Source organism: Medicago sativa, chromosome 7 (genome assembly GCF_051527215.1).
Source record: "Medicago sativa cultivar Bolivia chromosome 7, Bolivia_mono, whole genome shotgun sequence".
NCBI lineage: Eukaryota > Viridiplantae > Streptophyta > Magnoliopsida > Fabales > Fabaceae > Medicago > Medicago sativa.
In genome coordinates this window covers 38,135,001-38,157,608 of record NC_140755.1, presented here as the reverse complement: position 1 = coordinate 38,157,608, position 22,608 = coordinate 38,135,001, and the positions used below count along the sequence as shown (strand labels likewise).

General features: G+C 38.0%; 2 protein-coding genes and 1 pseudogene across 2 annotated transcripts in view; all 3 read right to left on the bottom strand.

The window, feature by feature from the left end:
• Positions 1–1,869: 1,869 nt before the first annotated feature.
• Positions 1,870–4,509, bottom strand: LOC146906095 (uncharacterized). Its single transcript, XM_085728737.1, has one exon. It carries the CDS (start codon positions 4,507–4,509, stop codon positions 1,870–1,872), a length of 2,640 nt encoding a protein of 879 aa, XP_085584863.1.
• A 3,151-nt stretch (positions 4,510–7,660) lies between these two features.
• Positions 7,661–11,130, bottom strand: LOC146906094 (uncharacterized; annotated as a pseudogene).
• An 11,259-nt stretch (positions 11,131–22,389) lies between these two features.
• LOC146906093 (uncharacterized) overlaps positions 22,390–22,608 on the bottom strand; it is a 615-nt gene continuing 396 nt past the window's right edge. Inside the window, exon 1 of the mRNA XM_085728736.1 lies at positions 22,390–22,608. This exon is cut by the window's right edge and continues 396 nt beyond it. Within this exon, the coding sequence (XP_085584862.1) occupies positions 22,390–22,608 (219 nt within the window).

Genomic DNA, 22,608 nt, shown 5'->3' with positions numbered 1-22,608 from the left:
ACAATTACAATCCTGTATTCTCTAAGCCTCAGCAGGCTTGCACCTTCTTGCTAAGTCACCCACTTAGACTTTTACAACCTTTGCTCAAACTAACACTTTAGTACCCCTAAAGCTAGATGAGACTTAGTTACAATTTGTATGGAAGTTGAATGTTTGTGAATCAAATAGAGGAGGAAGAAGAGAAAGGAGTTATCTTAGAGATAACAAGGAGTATTGATTTGCACTAAGTAATGAAAGCCTTAGAGATTGATCAATTTCAGTTTGCAAGAGCTTCAAACAAAATCAAAGTTGTTTTCTTGTATGCTTTGCAATGGTGCAAGTAATGCTGAGCCTTTGAACTATATTTATAGAGTCCTTGGGCTCAAATAGCCGTTGTGGGGTGTCCAATGGTGTTATGCCATGTGTCCTGGGTCCCACAAGCTTTTACTTGAAATTCTGGGCAAACATTCTGATCTCTGATGAACTTCAGAATGTTGTTGCGTTCATGATGATCTTCATCTGGGTTCATCATGTTCTTCATCTGGGTTCATCATATATGAATGAACATATGAAGTTCTGGGCGTGTCATATGCTTTTCATATGAATTTCTGGGCAATAACCAAAGTATGGACTTGTCTTCATACTTCAGAAAGTTCAGTTGCCAGATCTGCCTTGGAACTTGGTGCAGGAGGATATAGTGGGATTCTGCATCTTCATACACAGGCTTTGAGAGATTGTGTGGTCCTTGTTCTGTACCAACTCTCATACGTGTCTATCTCTGATTGAGGAAGACAGATTTGCTTTGCTTTGGCTTTTGCTTTTCACCTACTGTACTGTTCATAAAGTAAGCCTGTGCTGAGCTGAACATTCTGACCATCAGAATGTTCCATTTGTTTCACTTAGGATGATTTGTAAGACTACCATTTGATGTAATCAAATCCTAATAGTGAAACACCATGAAGAGCAGTGATATTAACATCTAGGATGATATTCTCTTGTGGAATATTCCTAGGACTTTAATGTTCATAGTCTTAAATGAACATAAAGTATCCTTTTTGACATAATCCTTGTAAATGCCTTTATTGCTTGATTGATCCATGCAGAAGTACTTCTCTTGACATTTATTTATGTCACATGTGCCTTGCATGACCTTGATCCATGTTCTTGAGATTCTGGGCTTGTATAGAAGCAACCTTCTGATCTCATGTGCGAACATTCTGATCTCTGAGCAACATTCTGATCTAACTTTCTGATCTCAGTGTTAGATCTTGAATTCAAATGTCCTTTGATTTCTTGTTTCTTGGTATGATTTAAACCTTGTTCCTGTCTTAGTAAAACACTCAAGAGCACAAGTTAAATACCAAGGAAATAATCAAAGTCCATTAATTCTTTAATCATATTGGTGTATTATCTTTAAAATTAATTAGGGATTTTGCCTCAACAATCTCCCCCTTTTTGAAGATGATAAACCTATGATTTAGGATTAAGGATTTTGATTATATATATGAAGAACAACAGAGCTTGAAAATTTATTTTAATGCTCCCCCTCATTTTTATAATCCATTATGCAGAGTTTTTAAGAACTTTTAAAAAAGCTCCCCCTCAATTTCATAATTCATTGCATAAAATAAAAAATATGCAGATTTGAACCAAACTCAATATCATTCATTAATGTAAAGCATGAAGTACAATTACATGAATATATGGTTCAAAAACAAAAAGAAATTCAAAGCATGTGATCAAGCAAAAAGTGTAGTTTCTAACTCCAATAACTAGTGACCACTAGACCTACTTAGGGCCTAAAACTAAGAAAAACTTAAGACTTAAATCCTAAAGCTTCTCCCCCTTTAGTCATCTGCAAAAAGGATAGGGAGGATAACACAGAAAGATTCAGGGAGTAGAATCCCCAGAATCAGAGGATGGTTCTGCATCAAAGATGGATTGGTCAACAAAAGTTGGTCCAGGAATGGCCAAACCAGGAGCATGGACTTTGACAGTCCAATCAGCCAAAGCACAGACAATTTTGTGAGTCTTGGTGGAGACCCTGAGTGCCCTTGAGGCCAGCTTCTCAGCCCTTGAAGGCTTGGCAGGTGCAGTAGGTGGAGCAGCATCAGAAGCTTCAGATTTCTCTCTGTTGGCAGTCACAAAGGTGTTGAGGGAGTCAAACAGAGCAGCCATGTTGGAAAGCTTGGCAGCCATGTTGGAAAGCTTGCTTGTGGTGGTGGTTTTCATTGGTGGTGGTGGTGGAGTTGATGAGGGAATAATGTTGGGAGTGGGAAGATCAGAGACCAAGAAGTTGCTTGCACCAGCAACAGATCCCATGGTGGCTGAAGAAATGTTAACATTCTGATCTGGTTGAGCCATGAGTTGTACCTCCACTGAGGGCAAAGATCCTGAGGCCAAAGGCACTGGATCTGCTGACAGCTGGCTAACTTGAGCAAGAAGAGGCTCATTTGATGCATTCAAACCAGCAGAGACTTGATCATTCTGACTGACTGGAACATCTTCAGCAGGAATTTCAACATTCTGAGCTTCAGAGACTTCAACATTCTGACCTGTAGCTGGTTCCTGAACATGTTGAGTGGTGTCCTGACCATCTTGGAACACTTCATTGTTGAAGTCAGTGTTGACATCTTCAATGTTGAGATCAAACCCAGTTGTGAACTCCATTTGTTCAACTTGAACATCTTTCTCCACGGACATGTTTGAAGCTAAGATTTCTGCCACTTCCTGAGTATCTTCATCAACATTCTGAGCTATCTTCTCAGTATTTTCTTCAACTCTTTGATTTGGATCAATAGAGTTTTCCTTACCAGCCATCTGAGATATACCTTCATGAGTCTCAGTTGCTTGCTTAACATTCTCAGCTTCCCTTTGAAGAGATGCATCATCATCCTTCTGAGCATCATCTTCAATCATTGATTCACCAATCAAGGCCTTGAACTGAGAGCTTCCTTCTTGAACAATCTCCTTTGCAAGTTGAGAAACTTGAGAAAACAACTCCAAAGCTGGTGGAGAGGGAGGTCTGACTTCTGCATTCTTAGGAGGTTCATCTCTGATTTCTTCTACCTTTCTTTTCTTCCTAGTTGTCTGAACCTTCTGAGCAGTAGATCTCTTAGTAGATCCAGAAGTGCCAGAGTTTGTGAAAGATGGCATGTTTGAGGTGGTGATGCGTAGCTGACCTAGTGTTTTGGATGTGAATTTCATGAAATCAAGCTTTCGGTTTTCTCCTTCAAGAGGCACCTTTGCTTTCTGAAAGATGGGGGTTAAGTGCATCCCATAAGGTAACCCAGCAACAGTTTGTTTCATGGCCAAGCAGGAATCTATCATATGTTGAATGATGATGAAACAGAGGTTCAATTTGGTTTTGGTCATGAGGTGGTAGATGATGCATAGATCCATATCAGAAACAACATCAACAGATCCACACTTAGGGACTAAGGTGTGCCTAACCATATTATGAAGGATTTTTGGAATATCTTCTAGATTTGTGGAGTTAAAAGTGCGGTTTTCTTTGGTGTATTTGACTATGAGTTGATTACGGTTAACCCTAACATCATTATACCATGAGCAAGAAAACAGTTTGTTACCTTCATTAGGAATTTTCAAAGCTTTAGAGAGGAAATCTTGAGTGATAGTGATCTGAACTCCTTTTACAGAAGAGATGAGAAAGTTCTCATTTTCCTTTTTCTTCTGCTTCACAACCAGGTTGGTGTAGAACTCTCTGACCAAACCTTCATATGTGTGTTCTTGTAGAGACACAAAGTTAGTCCAGCCTTGTGGATCAGTGAACTTCTTTAGGTTCCATCCTTTTGTCTCCAAGCTTTCAAACTCAAAATACTTTGTTCTGCTTATTGGTCTGAGAGCAATCTTTTCTGCTCTCTGAGCTTTTAGAACAGCAGCAACTCTAGCAATGTCTTTTCCTTTGCCATGCTTTTTAGGAGAAATTTTCTCCTCTTTTTCAGGAGTCTTTTCTTCAGACTCTTCCTCATCATTCTCATCATCATCTTCCTGAGATGATGAACTTCCTTTTGATGGAGAGGGAGTGGCAACTTTCTTTCCTTTCTTTGAGTGTACTCTCATGGATTTCACTATTTCAGAGAGAGTTTGCTCAGAGTCTTCTTCCACTTTTTCTTCCTTTTCAGGAATTTCCATTTCTTCTTCTGGATCCTCTTCAGAATCTTCTTCTCTTTCATCATCACTTGAATCTGTCTTCTTCTCTTCGTCAGAGACAAGATTCACATGTGAGACCTTAGGTTCCTTTGATGAATGCTTCATCCTAGATGATCTTCTAGTAGGGATAGGTCTGGGTTTGGTGATGGGTTTCTTAGAGGCTTTTGATTTTGAGGATTTGGGTGGATCAAAAGCAGGATAGACCACATCTGGAAGAACAGTGTGAACAGGGGTTTCACTTAGTGGATGTTGATCAGAGGATTGACCAGCAGCAGCGTTTAGTGGTGGTGATTGAGAACGTTCCACTTGTGGTACTTCATTATCAGAGAGTTTTGAAGTGGTTTTTGTTCTTGCCATTTTCTTCGTAAGCGAGAGAGAGAAACAGAGGGTTTGTAAGTTTTGAGAGTGAGAAGAAAGAAGTTTTGGATTGAGATAGTTGTGAAATAATCAGAGGTGGTTACTGATTATATAGACCAAACGTGCAGAAGGGAAAGAAAGAGTGAAAGGAAATGATGGCAGTTTTGCATTGGAAAAGATGAAACTGCAGAAAAGTAACGGTCAGAGGAGAGAGAGAAAAAAAGTAGCCGTTTGTGGGAAATGGAAGGGATTGGTTGATTTGATAGTTCAGGTTTTACATGGTGGTTAAACCTTAAACTCATCTTCTTATAACCAAACATTAAATGCTTGAGATTATAGAAGGATTTTTGGAGAAAGTCAACACAGAATCTCACGCATGAGATAGTTGACCCAGAAATCAAGTTTTGAATATAACTGAGTTTTGTGGACATCCTGAAAGGATGAAACTCAGATGAAAAAACTTGTGAATGTTGATTGAATGAATGTTAGGATGAACATTCTGATCATATGAACATTCTGACCTGATGAACATTCTGAACTCAAGAACATTCTGTGCTTAGGAACATTCTGAACTCAGGAACATTCTGATGAATGTTCTGATTATGATAGATCTATCTGATTTGCATCAGATGACATCAAGGGGTTTAGTCTAAGGCCCTTAGTGATCTGTAATCAATCTTTATTGGGATTTTTTATGATTGACAATTTTTCTTTAAGAAAATTGAATCTATCCTCAACAAGGGGTTTTGTGAAAATGTCAGCTAGTTGATTTTCAGTATCAACAAAGCTTAATGCAATATTCTTTTTCTGAACATGGTCTCTAATGAAATGATGCTTTATTTCAATATGTTTAGACCTAGAATGCTGAATAGGATTCTTAGAAAGATTAATTGCACTTGTATTATCACAAAAAATAGGAACACTTGTGTACCTTAATGAGTAGTCTTCCAACTGATTTCTTACCCATAAAATTTGAGAGCAACAACTAGCTGCAGATACATACTCAGCTTCAGTTGTGGAGAGAGCAATGGTGTTTTGCTTTCTGCAAGACCATCCAATCAATGCTTGTCCCAAGAATTGACATGATCCACTTGTACTCTTCCTCTCAACTTTGTCTCCAGCATAGTCAGCATCACAATATGCTACAAGATCAAAACTAGAACCTTTTCTATACCAAAGGCCAAGATCAGTAGTACCTACCAGATATCTAAAAATCCTTTTAACTGCAGTTAAATGGGATTCTTTTGCACAAGTTTGAAATCTAGCACATAAACCTACTGCAAACATAATGTCAGGTCTGCTAGCAGTCAAATATAATAATGAGCCTATCATGCCTCTATATTCTTTTTCAGAAATAGATTTTCCACTCTCATCCTTATCTAAACTTGAAGATGGATGCATAGGGGTGACCATGCTTTTTGCCTCATTCATTTTATATTTCTTAAGAATGTCCTTGACATATTTTTCTTGACTTATGAAAATTCCATTTGGATGTTGTTTGATTTGTAAACCAAGGAAGAAACCAAGTTCACCCATCATGCTCATCTCAAATTCACTTTGCATAAGGTTGGAAAATTCTTCACACATTTTCATTTTGGTGGCACCAAAAATAATATCATCCACATAAACTTGAACAATAAGTAAATCAGAATCATGTGTTTTTCTAAAAAGTGTGGTATCAATTTTTCCTCTTGAAAAACCATTTTCAATTAAAAATGTGCTAAGTCTGTCATACCAAGCTCTAGGAGCTTGTTTAAGACCATAGAGTGCTTTAGTGAGTTTGAAAACATGATCTGGTTTTTCTTTACTTATGAAACCAGGAGGTTGACTTACATAAACTTCCTCATTTAGAAAACCATTTAAAAATGCACTTTTAACATCCATTTGAAAAAGTTTAATGCTTTTATGTGCAGCATATGCAAGGAGAATTCTGATGGCTTCTAACCTTGCCACTGGTGCAAAGGTCTCATCATAGTCAATACCTTCTTGTTGGTTGTAACCTTGAGCAACTAATCTTGCTTTGTTTCTGACAACCTTACCATTTTCATCAAGCTTGTTTCTGAAAACCCATCTTGTTCCAATGATGGTTTTCTCTTGATTATTTGGAACCAGGTTCCAAACTTTGTTCCTTTCAAACTGAGAAAGTTCCTCCTTCATGGCCTCAATCCAGGAATCATCAATAATAGCTTCATTGATTGACTTGGGTTCCATTTGAGAGATCATTGCCATGTTGGTATCTTGAAAGGACAATCTGGTTCTTATACCATCAGTTGTGCTTCCAATGATTTGATCTACAGGATGGTCTCCTACCATTCTCCAACTTCTTGGTGGACTTTGGAAGGTTTGATCCTGAACATTCTGATCATCTTCTTTCTCAACTGGAGTGTCAGTGTTCTGACTGGGAACATTCTGAAGTGTTGACACTTCTGTGTCTTCACTTTCTTTTGGTTGAGAATGTTCATCATACTCATCAAATATGACATGCATACTAATTTCAACTGTCTGGGTTTTTAGATTGTACGCTCTATAACCTTTAGAAGTTGTAGAGTATCCTAAAAAGATAGCTTTATCTGATTTAGGATCAAACTTACCCAATTTTTCTTTATTGTTTAGAATGTAGCAATAGCAGCCAAATATGTGAAAACAAGATATGCTAGGTTTAATGTTTTTCCAGAGTTCATATGGGGTTTTATTAAGAACTTTTCTTATTGAAACTCTATTCAAAATGTAGCAAGATGTGTTAATGGCTTCTGCCCAAAAATAATCTTCAACATTTGATTCATTTAACATTGTTCTAGCCATTTCTTGCAAAGTCCTATTTTTCCTTTCAACAACTCCATTTTGTTGAGGAGTTCTTGCACAAGAAAAATTATGTTTAATACCATTTTCATCAAAGAATGTTTTGAAGGATGCATTTTCAAATTCTCCTCCATGATCACTCCTTACTGTAATGATATTGGAACCTTTTTCATTTTGAACTCTTTTACAAAAGTTTTGAAAAGCTTCAAAAGATTCATCTTTGTGTTTTAAAAATAGAACCCATGTAAATCTAGAAAAGTCATCAACAATAACAAAACCATACCTTTTGCCTGTTAGACTTGCAGTTTGAACTGGACCAAAAAGATCAATGTGAAGAAGCTCTAAAGGTTTCTGAGTTGAAACAAACTCAATGGTTTTAAAACTACTTTTCACTTGTTTACCTTTGACACATGCTTCACAGATCTTATCCTTGTCAAAGCTAATCTTAGGCAAACCTCTAACTAGATCAAGTTGAGAAAGTTTAGCAATGGTTTTCATGCTTATATGACCAGCCCTTTTGTGCCAAATCCATTTGTCCTTTTCAAGAGACATAAAACAGGATTCTGCAGGCATATCATTTAGTTCTAAGACATACAAGTTCTTTCTTCTTGATCCAGAGAAAAACAGTTTGTTAGAGGAGGTTTGTCTTATTTCACATATGTTAGGTTTAAAAATCACTTCAAATCCACTATCACACAATTGACTTATGCTAAGTAGATTGTGTTTTAAACCTTCTACATACTGAACATTTTCTATCTTAGCAGAGTTAGGTTTACCTATAGTACATTTACCTCTGATCTTACCCTTGTCATTGTTTCCAAATGTCACCAGTCCTCCATCCTTCTTTTCAAAGGTCAGGAAACAGTTCCTGTCACCTGTCATGTGCCTAGAACAACCACTATCCAAGTACCATGGCTTTGTTCTAGCACCCTGAGGCAGGACCTACATTTGACAAGATAAAAATTTTAGGTACCCATGTAATGTTGGGTCCTTGAGGGTTAGTTCTTCTAAGAGATCCTTCCTTATTGTAACATTCTGTCTTGTGTGATCAGATTTGTTACAGTAGGAACATGACTTCTTAGCTTTCTCAGCCTTTTGTGAACTTTCTGATCTATTGAGATGAGAACGTTCTGAACTAAGATTCATTTTATTTTCTTTGATAAGTTTTTTCTTAACATGGCATATTTTTTCATCATGTCCATACCTATCACAAAAATAACATTTAGTTCTAGGTTTAGTTTTAGGTACAAAACTTTCAATGATTTTGTGTGGATCCTTAAAACCTAAGCCAGATTTTTTAGCACTTTCATTTTGAGATCCTAAGATATTTTGAAATGTTTCTGTAGATTTTATAAAACCTGTAAGATCATTTTTCAAAGTTTCAACTTCCTTTTTCAAAAGTGTGTTTTCCTTTTTCATCTCAGAAGGTATAGAATTAATTCCTTTTTGTTTCTTGTTTAATTCTTTTTGTTTTTCTGACATTTCAAAATGGGAATCTTGCAAAATCTGTATGGTTTTTCTAGATTCATCATATTTGTTTTGAAGTGTTTCTTTTTCTGCTTTTATTTCAGAAAGTTCCTTGATTAAAGAATGACATCTATTAGTTAAGAAGTTTGAGTCATATAAGAGACTATCTATTTTACTTTCAAGATCTTTATAAAAAGAATCAGTTTTATAGACAATTACCTCTTCTTCATCATCTGACTGAGCCATCAATCTCATGTTGGCTTCTTCATCTTCTTGAGGTTCAGACTCTTCTAAGTCATCCCAAGTGATCATTGCCTTCTTCTTGAAGGGAGGTTTCCTTTGCACCTTCTTGATGTCAGAACATTCACTCTTGTAGTGTCCAGTTTTGTTGCAGCCATAACAAGTGACTTGGCTTTTGTCAGCTTCAGTTCTGGTGCTATTGTTGGTGTTTGGAAACTTCTTTCTGATCTGATTTCTTCTCAACATCATTCTTTGAATTCTTTTGGAGATTAGTGCAAGTTCATCTTCAGCTTCTTCTTCATGAACTTCATCTAATTCTTGTGGTTCTTGTACCTCATCATCAGCAACTGATGGGGTTTGCTGAGATGCTTTTAAAGCAAGTGTTTTAACCTTCTTCACTGGTTTGTCTCCTTGAAGTACCACTTCATGAGCTCTCAGTGATCCAATGAGATCTTCCAGGTTCATAGATTTCAAATCTTTGGCCTGAGTGATTGCAGTGACCATAGGTCTCCACACACTTGGAAGACATCTTAATATTTTTCTGATTCTATCATGAGTAGAATATGCCTTTCCAAGAGATCTCATTTCATTTACTATTGTAGTAAATCTAGCATACATCTCATCAATGGTTTCATTTTCACTCATTTCAAAGACTTCAAACTTTCTGACACCTATGTCAATTCTAGTTTCTTTGACATGAGATGTACCCTCATGATGTATTTTCAGAGTATCCCATACCTCTTTAGCATTCTTACATTCATCAACTCTTTCACTTTCTTCCATGGTTAGTGCACATGATAAAAAGAGTCTAGCTTTAGAGTTTAACAATACCTGAGCCTTTTCATCTGTTGACCATGAACTCTTTTCTTTGACAGCTCCTTCTTTGGTTGTAGGGACAAAATCTCCATCTGTGATGACTTGCCACATATCATTGTCTTGAGATCTGAGGAAGAGTTCCATTTTGCCTTTCCAGAAGTAATAGTTTGAGCCATCAAAAAGTGGTGGTCTGTTTGATGATCCTCCTTCAGCTATGTACTTGACTTTAGACATGCTTCCTGAATCTTTTCTCTAACACTTGTTAAAGTGTTCAAACCCTTAGAACCGGGCTCTTGATACCAATTGAAGTAGATAAAATAGTCACAAGAAAGGGGGGTTTGAATTGTGACCCTTTAAAAATTATCCTGAAACTTAAAAGTTATTCTCAAGTAGTTTACTTGGAATGGTTAAGTTAACTTTCTGAACTCAGAACGTTCTGAAGTTCATACACAGAAACTGATTAATAAAGTAAATGTGTTGGTGTGTGTTGTGTATACTGAAATTAAAGAGTATAAGGAAGAAAGAAAGAACACACAGAAATTTATAGAGGTTCACCCAATGTGGGCTAGTCCTCTCCTCACAATCTTGTGAGAGTTTCCACTATGATGCTTGAGATAACCTCTCAAGTCCTGCACCTTACAATCTTTGTTCACCTGAACAATTACAATCCTGTATTCTCTAAGCCTCAGCAGGCTTGCACCTTCTTGCTAAGTTACCCACTTAGACTTTTACAACCTTTGCTCAAACTAACACTTTAGTACCCCTAAAGCTAGATGAGACTTAGTTACAATTTGTATGGAAGTTGAATGTTTGTGAATCAAACAGAGGAGGAAGAAGAGAAAGGAGTTATCTTAGAGATAACAAGGAGTATTGATTTGCACTAAGTAATGAAAGCCTTAGAGATTGATCAATTTCAGTTTGCAAGAGCTTCAAACAAAATCAAAGTTGTTTTCTTGTATGCTTTGCAATGGTGCAAGTAATGCTGAGCCTTTGAACTGTATTTATTGAGTCCTTGGGCTCAAATAGCCGTTGTGGGGTGTCCAATGGTGTTATGCCATGTGTCCTGGGTCCCACAAGCTTTTACTTGAAATTCTGGGCAAACATTCTGATCTCTGATGAACTTCAGAATGTTGTTGCGTTCATGATGATCTTCATCTGGGTTCATCATGTTCTTCATCTGGGTTCATCATATATGAATGAACATATGAAGTTCTGGGCGTGTCATATGCTTTTCATATGAATTTCTGGGCAATAACCAAAGTATGGACTTGTCTTCATACTTCAGAAAGTTCAGTTGCCAGATCTGCCTTGGAACTTGGTGCAGGAGGATATAGTGGGATTCTGCATCTTCATACACAGGCTTTGAGAGATTGTGTGGTCCTTGTTCTGTACCAACTCTCATACGTGACTATCTCTGATTGAGCAAGACAGATTTGCTTTGCTTTGGCTTTTGCTTTTCACCTACTGTACTGTTCATAAAGTAAGCCTGTGCTGAGCTGAACATTCTGACCATCAGAATGTTCCATTTGTTTCACTTAGGATGATTTGTAAGACTACCATTTGATGTAATCAAATCCTAATAGTGAAACACCATGAAGAGCAGTGATATTAACATCTAGGATGATATTCTCTTGTGGAATATTCCTAGGACTTTAATGTTCATAGTCTTAAATGAACATAAAGTATCCTTTTTGACATAATCCTTGTAAATGCCTTTATTGCTTGATTGATCCATGCAGAAGTACTTCTCTTGACATTTATTTATGTCACATGTTCCTTGCATGACCTTGATCCATGTTCTTGAGATTCTGGGCTTGTATAGAAGCAACCTTCTGATCTCATGTGCGAACATTCTGATCTCTGAGCAACATTCTGATCTAACTTTCTGATCTCAGTGTTAGATCTTGAATTCAAATGTCCTTTGATTTCTTGTTTCTTGGTATGATTTAAACCTTGTTCCTGTCTTAGTAAAACACTCAAGAGCACAAGTTAAATACCAAGGAAATAATCAAAGTCCATTAATTCTTTAATCATATTGGTTTATTATCTTTAAAATTAATTAGGGATTTTGCCTCAACAACCATGTGAGGATGGAGTGTCATGAAAGATTGGTGAAGAGAAAAAGAGAGAGTGGCGTGAGGGATGAGAGGAAAGGAGAGATTCCAACAAAACTCTAGCTTGCATACATCTCTATGATCTTGGAGAAACATAGATCAAAGCCTTGCCTTGAGGGAAGAAGATTTGATAAATTTGTGAGGTGGGAAGAGAGAAAAGAAATCGATGGAAGAAGAGAGAAGGAAGAGAAAGCTTATGCCAAAACCTAGAGAGAGAAACACAAAGGGAAAATGAGATATTTTGGCCCCAACTTGATTAAATATCCCTTTTTCGTGAACTTACCAATTTGCCCTTGCCTCAAGCGTGTTTAAAACAACTCTGATACTTTTCCCGTAAAAAGCTGACATCTCATAAAATATTTCCATTAACTTACTTTTCATGAATTAAATTCATCTGACACGGTCAACGGGTAATATACCGATACTGACAGGCGGGATATTACATCCTACCCCCTTAAAAAAATTTCGTCCTCGAAATTTAGAGATCGAATACCAATCCTCATGACAAAAACTTACAATCTATGGTCTGAGCCACTCATTTTCTATTCAAACATATTCAAAAGGGTTTGTCGTATCATGTTCTCATCTTGTTTCTTAACCCACATGCAACTGAACAAAGCCTTTTTGATCTTAATATACCATGACTTGGAACTTACCTTACCCGTTTAACATAAACCATTCATAAAGGTATCTTATTATAAACATGAACACTCAGGATTTTCCTTTTAACTGGGATCCTACGGAAACCAGGTTTGCCCTGCAGTGCTTACTTGTAACATTGAGACATTTGCATCTTATTGCACCCGAACTAATGGGTATCTCATATAGCTCGATAAAAAGGAGTGAAATCAAATTGTTACTTCATCTGGAAATCTAATAACCAACGTGTGGTTAACGTGTTCTTGAAACTTTCTAGCAAATTTACTTGCACATACATCATACATTCTTAACATATTTCCGTGTATCCCGTAGAATATTGGCTTCATACAAACATTGTCGTTTCCCTACCATGCGCATACTTTCAAGTGACGTCTCTTGTTAAATGATAACGATACGTGTTATAAAATCTTTCTTGAAGAAATTTTCTTAAACTTTGGTATTCGGGTCCTTGGAACGAACTTGTACATGACTAAAAAGATTTTATCATTTCCAAAACTGATTGTGTAATGGTGCCACAGGACCACCGGACAAATTTCTATATTTTTGAAAAAAAGATTCTACTACTCGTCTAAAACTTGTCCACGACAAGTTGGTCCTGAAGTTTATACGTCTTAAGCGAGTTTACTTACGACGTATCTCATCAGTTTCGAAAATGTATAATTCCATGAGTTTAAAATAAACATCGTTCCCAAGTTCCTTGATACCAATCTTAGCCTTTAAAGTTATAAATCATGACTTAAAATATTTTAACAAGTATCGTTTTCACTCAACAAGTATTGCATACGAAAGTATGATTCTCATTGAACGAAACTTGAGAGACGCATCTCCCTACAACTTATCATACTTAAACTTCGAAGGTAGATTCTTCCTTTTAACCGATACACATACTCGCAATACCGCTTACATACTCGTAGGAAATCCTTGTACCTCTTGACATGAATTTGTTTCTCTTCTTAGGAACACTAAACTTGAATCTTCAAATAATCCTTTCAAGTATTACTTGAGCATTACTACCTGATCCGAATACCGATTATCATTCTTGTTACTTCGATCTTTACCTTGAATCTCATTAGAAAACCTTATGATTTCTTACATGTTTTCCAATATCATCATTCTTGACCAATTCGTATATAGCAACTCTTGTCTTTCCCATCTAACCTTGGTGGAGATACATACTTTAAACTTCTACCTCAGCCAACACTGACTATATAAACATTCATACTTACTTATCACATCGAGAAATCCTCGCTTGTCTTATGGTGCTCCTTGTTCAACTTGTGTTACCAACCGAACATTCTTTCATACTAAACTTCCATATTTCATGATTAATCGATCAGCTTCCATGGCGCTACTCTGATTCCCACCGGTTGGCTTAAACCATCATTCTAATCCATTAGAGCGATCAATACTTCAATACATACTTCTCACTAGACTATTTACTCCTTGAACTATTCTCAAGACCTTCCATGTTGCAACCAACGTCTCAACCTTAGACATGTCCTTACTACTGCCTTGTAAGTACAAAACTCGTGATAACTTATCTTATGCTCATAATACTTATATTGGGGGTAACCCTTTGTTCTTACCGGTTGAATTTATCTGCTGAGGTATACATATCATACTTGAACTTGTTTTCGAGAAAACAACGAATTCCTTTAACAACCTCATCTAGTACTTGTACATATCTTTCTTGAACATCTAGCCTGGTACCTTCGTATCTTCGCATACTATATTTTGCTTAATCATACCAATGCTTACTCACTGATTTTTCTTTTAAAAAAAAAAATCTCTGTAAACTAGCGCACTGGTCATTGACGTTGATAATCTTCTAATATATTTTGAGTTTAGGCCCCGGTCGTTGCTCCAAATTCATAGAACGAGTTGATAACACATACGTGTCATCATTTCTAGACTCTAATAAGTCTAGCCCGCTCTACGAGTGTCGTAGCAAACCGGTTCCTAGAAAAATCTCGTGAATTTTCAAATTATCAACCTCAATCACCCATACACATAAATCTTTTCCAAAATTATTTAAACTTTATGATTCCACATCATATCGAGCATTAGCAAGTCTATTAAGCAAAACATAGGTTCAAGAGATACGTCATAACTCCACAAAAACGGGAACCTTGTGATTTCTCATACCTTGCTCCGCTTTAACTTCTCACCTTATACCTCATGCATAAACATCTGTAACTTTCCTTCTAAGTGCTGGAATTCTATACTCTTGGTCTTGGCTCGTTCTTGATTCTTAACACATTAACTTCCAAAGCTACCTTAAACCGTATCGATTTCATTGATGGTTGCTCATGTCTTTTCCGTGGAAATCTTAGGATATGATATGCATTCATTACTTGATGTCATAAAAGATTTTCATCACATAAAAGATTATAGTGAAGGCATCTCCCTAATAGTCATTGCAAACCATTGGAACGAACGGGTAAATTTCATAAAAACGGAAAATTTCGTTCCAAGTTCGCTATTGGTGAGTTTCTCCAACTATATTTTTTTTTCTCAAGTAATCAATGCACATTATTCATTCCTAGCATCGTAAAACATTCCATAACATATGCATGGCAGCTTCAACCTTTTCGATACAATTCTTGGCACGTCGGAAATCAATGCCTTAATCCTGATAACATAAAACTTTCCCTTGAATCCTTAACTTCCTCCACTACGAATAGATTACCTCATTACGTTGCCACTTATGTAACTTTCCGAACATACATATCCTTAACTTCATTCATATAATATCCTTCCTGAGAGCCTGCTGACTCCGTCAACATACGTCGACTTCTAACTATCTTGTAACCTTATACTGACATTCCATAATATCATAAACTCGTTCCAACAACAACTCTTACCGAAACTTTCGGTCATGGTTAGATACAAATATACTACTTCTTCATCACATACTTCGTTCCTCCTGGGTCCTATTCAGCTCTCAGGCATCCATTCTAATCATCGAATGTTAAATTGAGTTGATCAGGCTCAACTAACAACAACAACTAGAACATTTACCCGAAACCCAATGGTCCCACTTCCTTAGTTGTAATTTAATGACCCAAGGCACGGTCTGAATCGACCTGCTCTGATACCAAATGTAACACCCATACTAGACGTATCTAGAAAGTCTAGCATGTGCATCATTTTAGTACTGGATACATTAAAATTTACAACATAAATTACATACGAATGAATATTTATACAACAAATTGCGTTCGTACATAAATCACATAAACATCTCGACCATACATATATAATTTCATCCTTAAAAATCCAAAGCATCTTGCAGCAACACGAACGCACACTTGCTGAACATCCATCTGACTTCAAGCTTGCATAACATCCTGCTTATCTGAAGCAAATAAGGATTGGGATGAGACATAATGTCTCAGTGAGTTCCCCTAAATCCTAGGCTATAGGCAACCTCGAGGGGAAACCTACGGTCACCACGTGTGATTATACGTGTGTGGGGACTTGCATACTTAGACGGTAGTGCATACTAGACCCGTCTTAGGCTTATCTCACTTGTTATAGGTTTCACTTCCTATACGTGTCATGGCGGTAGAGAGGGAACCTAGAACCGAATTGCCAAGTATACGCTCTACGTATCAAGGCCTAAACATAACATAATCATGGCACAATTCTAAACCGGACGATTAGGGGAAACCTAAGATCGTCATCGGTATCATGTTCATTACTTGTTCTATTCCATGCCTTGTACTTGTCTTATAGCACCTAGTGCTCTAGTTCTTAAACATAAACGTGCATGGACTCATTCTTACATCCATAATATAATCATAATCATACGAAATATAATTGTATTCATATCATGCATAACGTATCTAAGTTCATTCATTAGGTTAGCGTTGAACAAACAATTATTATCTTGATTCATTTTACGGATAGTCCCGGGTGGAGTAACCCCGAGATCAATCCCATACATGATCGATGTACGTACATCGGACTCCCTCGGTGTCGTGCAGATCCCTTGCGGCTTGAACCGTTCCCCTTAGGTCGAGAACCTCTTGTATCCCCCTGGCGTGGATAACAAGAAACACGAACACCTACGTCTTGTTAATTTCAGCGACATGCGGGTCCCTTACGGCTTGAATCGTTCCCCTTAGATTGAGAACCTCTTGTATCCCCCTGGCGTGGATAACAAGAGACATGCCACCTACTTAATAATCATAGTCTTGTCGTACGTATGCTTAAACATATTCATACTTGCTTGCTTATTACCTCGGACCCTTGAGTCGATCCGATTAGCGGTAAACTTAAACTTGTTCATGCTTGTACATTCCTAATCCTGGTGGAGTGATTAACTAATCAAACCACGACTTAACATACCTGCTAAACACTCTAAACATATGCGAAGAGCTTATACTTCGCGTCTTGTCATTCTAAGAATTCATGCTAACTAGCTAGTTCTCGACGACTATGTCGAGGCTCTAGTTTTCCCTTGCTTAATGAGTAACTTGCTACCCGATTCATGACATGATTCTCTCGTATGCCATGCCTTACTAATAAGTATAATACTTGCCTCTTTAACATAAGAATCATGCTTTCATTGATCATCATTTGGGACCTTGGTTTGAGGGGTTTACTCTCATAAAAAGACACCACGGAGAAAACCGCGTCGCGAATCCCCATGCCTGCCTGAAGCAAGCAAAACAGTGAGGTTTCTCACTGTCTTACTCACCTAGGCGAGTAGATTTGCTGGGGAGGCGAGTGGTAGCTCGCCGTGGCGAGTTGGGGGCGAGCAGGACCCCCCTTTTTGAGTTCTAGCTCGCCGTGCCGAGTAATAACTCGCCGTGGCGAGTTAGGACAGTCCAGAACACTTAAAAATGGTATTTTTGACCCAAAAACCTCAAACCAAGTGTCTCTAAGTATTTTGGAACATAATTGATCATATGAAACTTGTAAAACATGCATATGGCAAGTATTAACATGTATAGCATGCATGGCATAAAAAGGGCAATTAACCATATACATAAAACCCTAGAATTTCATACTTTCTATACAAGACATAATCATAAATCCCAAGGGTGGGAAGTCTATCTATGGAACTCACCTAGCAAAATCTTGAAGCATTAACAAGCGTCCAAGCATCAAAACCCTAACTTGATTCTCTTGCACTCTTAACCCTTACCATTCAAACTTGTCATCCTATTCTTGCAAACCAAGACTCCTTATCAAGCTCTAAACCATGCTCCTAACATCACCCTCAAAACTCATACTCAAACCTTAACATCAAGAGGAATTCTTTGTGAGGAAGGACAAAAATATCAATCCATTCAAACTTAATATTATTACCTTGATCATGTAGAGGCCATTCCTTGTACCAATTTAGAATCCATCTTCACCATACATCAAACCCTAGTTTTCCAATCACTTCTTCAAGAGGAGAAAATAGAACAATCAAACACAATACACACTTCCTTAATCTTATGTGACCATAAAGGAACAAGTTTGGAACTTACCATGTGAGGATGGAGTGTCATGAAAGATTGGTGAAGAGAAAAAGAGAGAGTGGCGTGAGGGATGAGAGGAAAGGAGAGATTCCAACAAAACTCTAGCTTGCATACATCTCTATGATCTTGGAGAAACATAGATCAAAGCCTTGCCTTGAGGGAAGAAGATTTGATAAATTTGTGAGGTGGGAAGAGAGAAAAGAAATCGATGGAAGAAGAGAGAAGGAAGAGAAAGCTTATGCCAAAACCTAGAGAGAGAAACACAAAGGGAAAATGAGATATTTTGGCCCCAACTTGATTAAATATCCCTTTTTCGTGAAATTACCAATTTGCCCTTGCCTCAAGCGTGTTTAAAACAACTCTGATACTTTTCCCGTAAAAAGCTGACATCTCATAAAATATTTCCATTAACTCACTTTTCATGAATTAAATTCATCTGACACGATCAACGGGTAATATACCGATACTGACAGGCGGGATATTACATCCAAAAGAATAGTGTCCAACTACGTTGGGACCCTACTCTAATATGCTGTCAATTGCTCATAAATATTATTAGAAAAAGGAAAAATTACATAACATTATAAAAATTTTTTTTTTTGATAAGGCCAAGAGAAAGGTTAGGCATCCGGGGGAAACTGAAACATCCCAACTAGGTTGGCACCCAACAGAAACCCCCATCCTCTGCCGCCTCTCCAATACGTAAATTTTATTAAAAAAAGGAGAAAAAATTTACAAAGAGGGGGGACTAAGCCAATACCCTCCAAAGAAAAAGAAAAGGAAATATATACAGAGAACAGCGAACCAAACAATCAAGGAAACCTATAGTTTGGTAACCCATGTCTGTCCCTAGCAAAATCCGCTCCTAGAGATGGAGGCAATAAATTGAACCAGACCGTGTCTTGAATATCATGCCCCAAAGCTGCAAGGCCATCCGCACATACATTTCCTTCTCGGAAAATATGCGAACAAATAAGGAACAAATTCTTTCTAGAACAATTGTGCCATCGGTTCCGCAAACAAACCGGAATAAGAGAAGGTTTATGGAAGGCATGAACCACACTTAAAGAATCACTTTCGAGCCATAAATGAGTCCAACTGTTGGTGACCGCATACTCAATAGCTATTATAAGTCCCAAAATTTCAGCTTCAAAGATAGAGACCATACCAATATTACTAGCAAATCCACCAAGAAAAGTTCCTCGAGAATCCCGAAAAATACCACCGCAAGCAGACATCAAGTTTCTAACTGACCCGTCCGTGTTAGCCTTTACCCAAGGGTAGGTGGGAGCTTTCCAAACAACCGGTATAATGTCTCGAACACGCCTATGCAAAGGAGAAACAAAAAGATTTTCCAAAATAACAACATCAGAAATTAAACAATAACCTTTTGAAGTGCCTCCTGACATTGCAATCATCGAGGAAATCTTTGCTATTGTCGCATGAAGGGATATAGATGAAGCATTAAAGCGAACCGCGTTTCGAGCAAGCCAAATAGAGTGCACCGAATGCACAATGGCAGCGACCATGATATCACGCAGCTGAGAGCTGCACCTTTGAGGGAGACAATTCAGCAGCGCTGCTGGAGAGACAAGAGAAATGGTTCGATGCAGCTTGCTACCGAGCCATAACCATATGCTACGCGCAAAAGAGCAGTCCAAGAATAAATGATGAGAGGATTCCTCCTGCTTGGAACATAACGGACACATGGAAACCATAGTACAGCCCCTTGACTGTAAATTTTCATACGTTGGAAGCTTGGATAACATGAACCTCCAAAAAACAAAGGAATGAGACGGAGGAATGCAAGTACGCCATATAGCCAATGACCAATCCAGCTTTGGAGGAGGTGGGTTAAGAAATTGGAAAGCAAGTTTAGAAGACAGCTCACCATCCGTAGAGTGAATCCAGACACACTTATCCGGCAATGGGGAAACCGGAAGAATGACTTGCCGAATTTTTTCTGCCACTAACGGAAAATCAAGAATGATGGGAGGGATGTTCCATTTACCATCAGCTATAACATAGGAAAGATTAGCCTTCAAACTGGGAAAAAAATGCGAGGGCAGATCCATCATGGAAACTAGAGAGCTACCCATCCAATTATCAAACCATAAATGAATATTTTCACCATTACCAATGATCCACCGAGAATTGGCACTAACCAAAGAGAATTTATCCTTTACCCCTAGCCAAATAGAAGACTTAAAGTATCTATTTGTAGGCCTGCCATAGGAAAGAAACCTCTTCTGAAATAAATTGGAGCAATGAGAGTCTTGTGTAAAGAGCTTCCAGCCGAGCTGAAGTAATAGAGCATCATTGATGGCACGAGTTGGTTTAAGATCTAAACCACCAGCATCCCAAGATCTACAAACTTGAGACCAAGAAACTGTACAAATTTTACGAGTGTTGATATCTCCACTCCAAACAAAATTCTTGATCCACCTATCAAGCATTTTCAATAAACGAACCGGCCATCGATAAATATGGAAGGAATAGACCAACATACCATGAACAATCGACTTCACTAGCTGCACCCTACCCATAATTGACAATAAGACACCTTTCCAAGTAGAGAGCTTCACTTTAATTCTATCAATAATATGCTGGAAGTGTATGCATTTCGGCTTTCCTTGGAAAATGGGGCAACCAAGGTATTGAAACGGAATAGATCCCAACGTGAATCCAGAAAAATGAGCAAGCATATTTCTCCTTGCGGTTGTCATAGCACCAGTAAAGATTTTACTTTTGTCAAAATTTACTACCTGACCCGACACCTCTGAGTAGTCATGGAAAATTTTCAGCAAACAGCGGATGTTTTTCTTTGATCCCACACAACAAATCAACACGTCATCAGCATAAAGGATGTGTGTCGGGAGGGAGACACCCCGACAATAAGACATAGGCTGAAGTGCACTAGAACTCCGTTCCAACTCGAGCACCCTACTAAGCACCTCTTCGGCAAGACAAAATAATAGGGGCGATAAGGGATCCCCCTGATGAACACCTCTGGTACAATTAAAATACCCCACCGAATTACCATTCACAAGAACTGACAGATGAGCGGAACTCAGAATAGCCATGATCCAGTCACAAAATAAATTGCTGAACCCAAACTGATGTAATACGTCGATCAAAAACTTCCAATCCAACGTGTCAAAGGCCTTGCGAATATCAACCTTGAGCACTATATTTCCTCCAAATTGCCGCTTAGGTAGCAAATTAATCATCTCAGAAGCCAAAATAACACAATCGGAAATATTACGGTCACGAACAAAACCTCTTTGCTCCGGTGATATGATGCGCATACATATAAGTGCAAGACGCTCCGCTAGAATTTTCGTAACAATTTTGAATTGGAAATTGGCCAATGCAATAGGGCGAAAATCAGCCATAGAAGCCGCACCGGGAATTTTAGGAATAAGAACCAATATATTTGCATTTAGATTCGGAATAATAACTCCAGTGTAAAAAAAATCCTGAACGGAACTCACCACGTCGGCTGCCACGATGTCCCAAAAATGTTGATAAAAATGTCCCCCAAATCCATCCGGTCCTGGGGCGCCATCTACATTCATATCAAACACTGCCTTCTTTATCTCATCCGCTAAAGGCATAGCTGTCAACATAGCATTATCATCATCAGTCACCATCGATGGAATAGCTCTCTCAATCAAATCATTGCTCGTACAGTCATTAAGAGTACCAAAAATATTTTGAAAATAATTCACAACATGATTTTCCATTTCCCTCTGATCCGTGATGCGCAATTGGCCATCAAGTAAAAGCGAGATTGGCTTAGCTGCAGTTTTAATGCGGGATATACGGTGAAAATAAGCTGTATTACGGTCACCGTGAATAAAGCTTTGGTTTCTCGCCTTCTCACGCCAAAACTGATCCTGACAATTCAATGCTCTAGTCAAAATCATCTGAGCTTGTAATTCCAAGTGATGAAGGTTTGCATCAATTCCCGACTCATCAATAAGTTTCTGAATTCGCACTACCTCATCAGATGCGAGCTGCACTTGTCTCTGGACATTACCAAAAACAGTCCTATTCCAAACTTTGAAAGCATCCTTGACACGAAGCAACTTTGTCTGAAGCCTGTGCATTCCGGTTCCAACAACCTCTTTTTTCCAAATTTTCAAGAGTAATTGCAGACAATCCTCATGAGCAGTCCAAGTGTTAAAAAATTTAAAAGATGATGTTCTCCGAATCGAAGAGAAATCTGAATGAAGTAATAGAGGATGATGATCAGAGTGAGATCGCAAAAGTGCTGTGCATGAAGTAATGCCCCAAAAGTCTGTCTAAGCTTCATTACATATAGCACGGTCAAGTCGAAGAAAAACAGAGTCAGAGTCCATCCTGCCATTGTTCCAAGTATACTGAACCCCATTAGTATTCAGATGCAACAACAAATTAGCATTAGTCCATGACATGAAGTCATTACAAGATAACGAAGGAGGTAAACGACGTCCCCTTTTTTCATGTGCACCAAGAACCGCGTTGAAATCACCCAAAAAAAT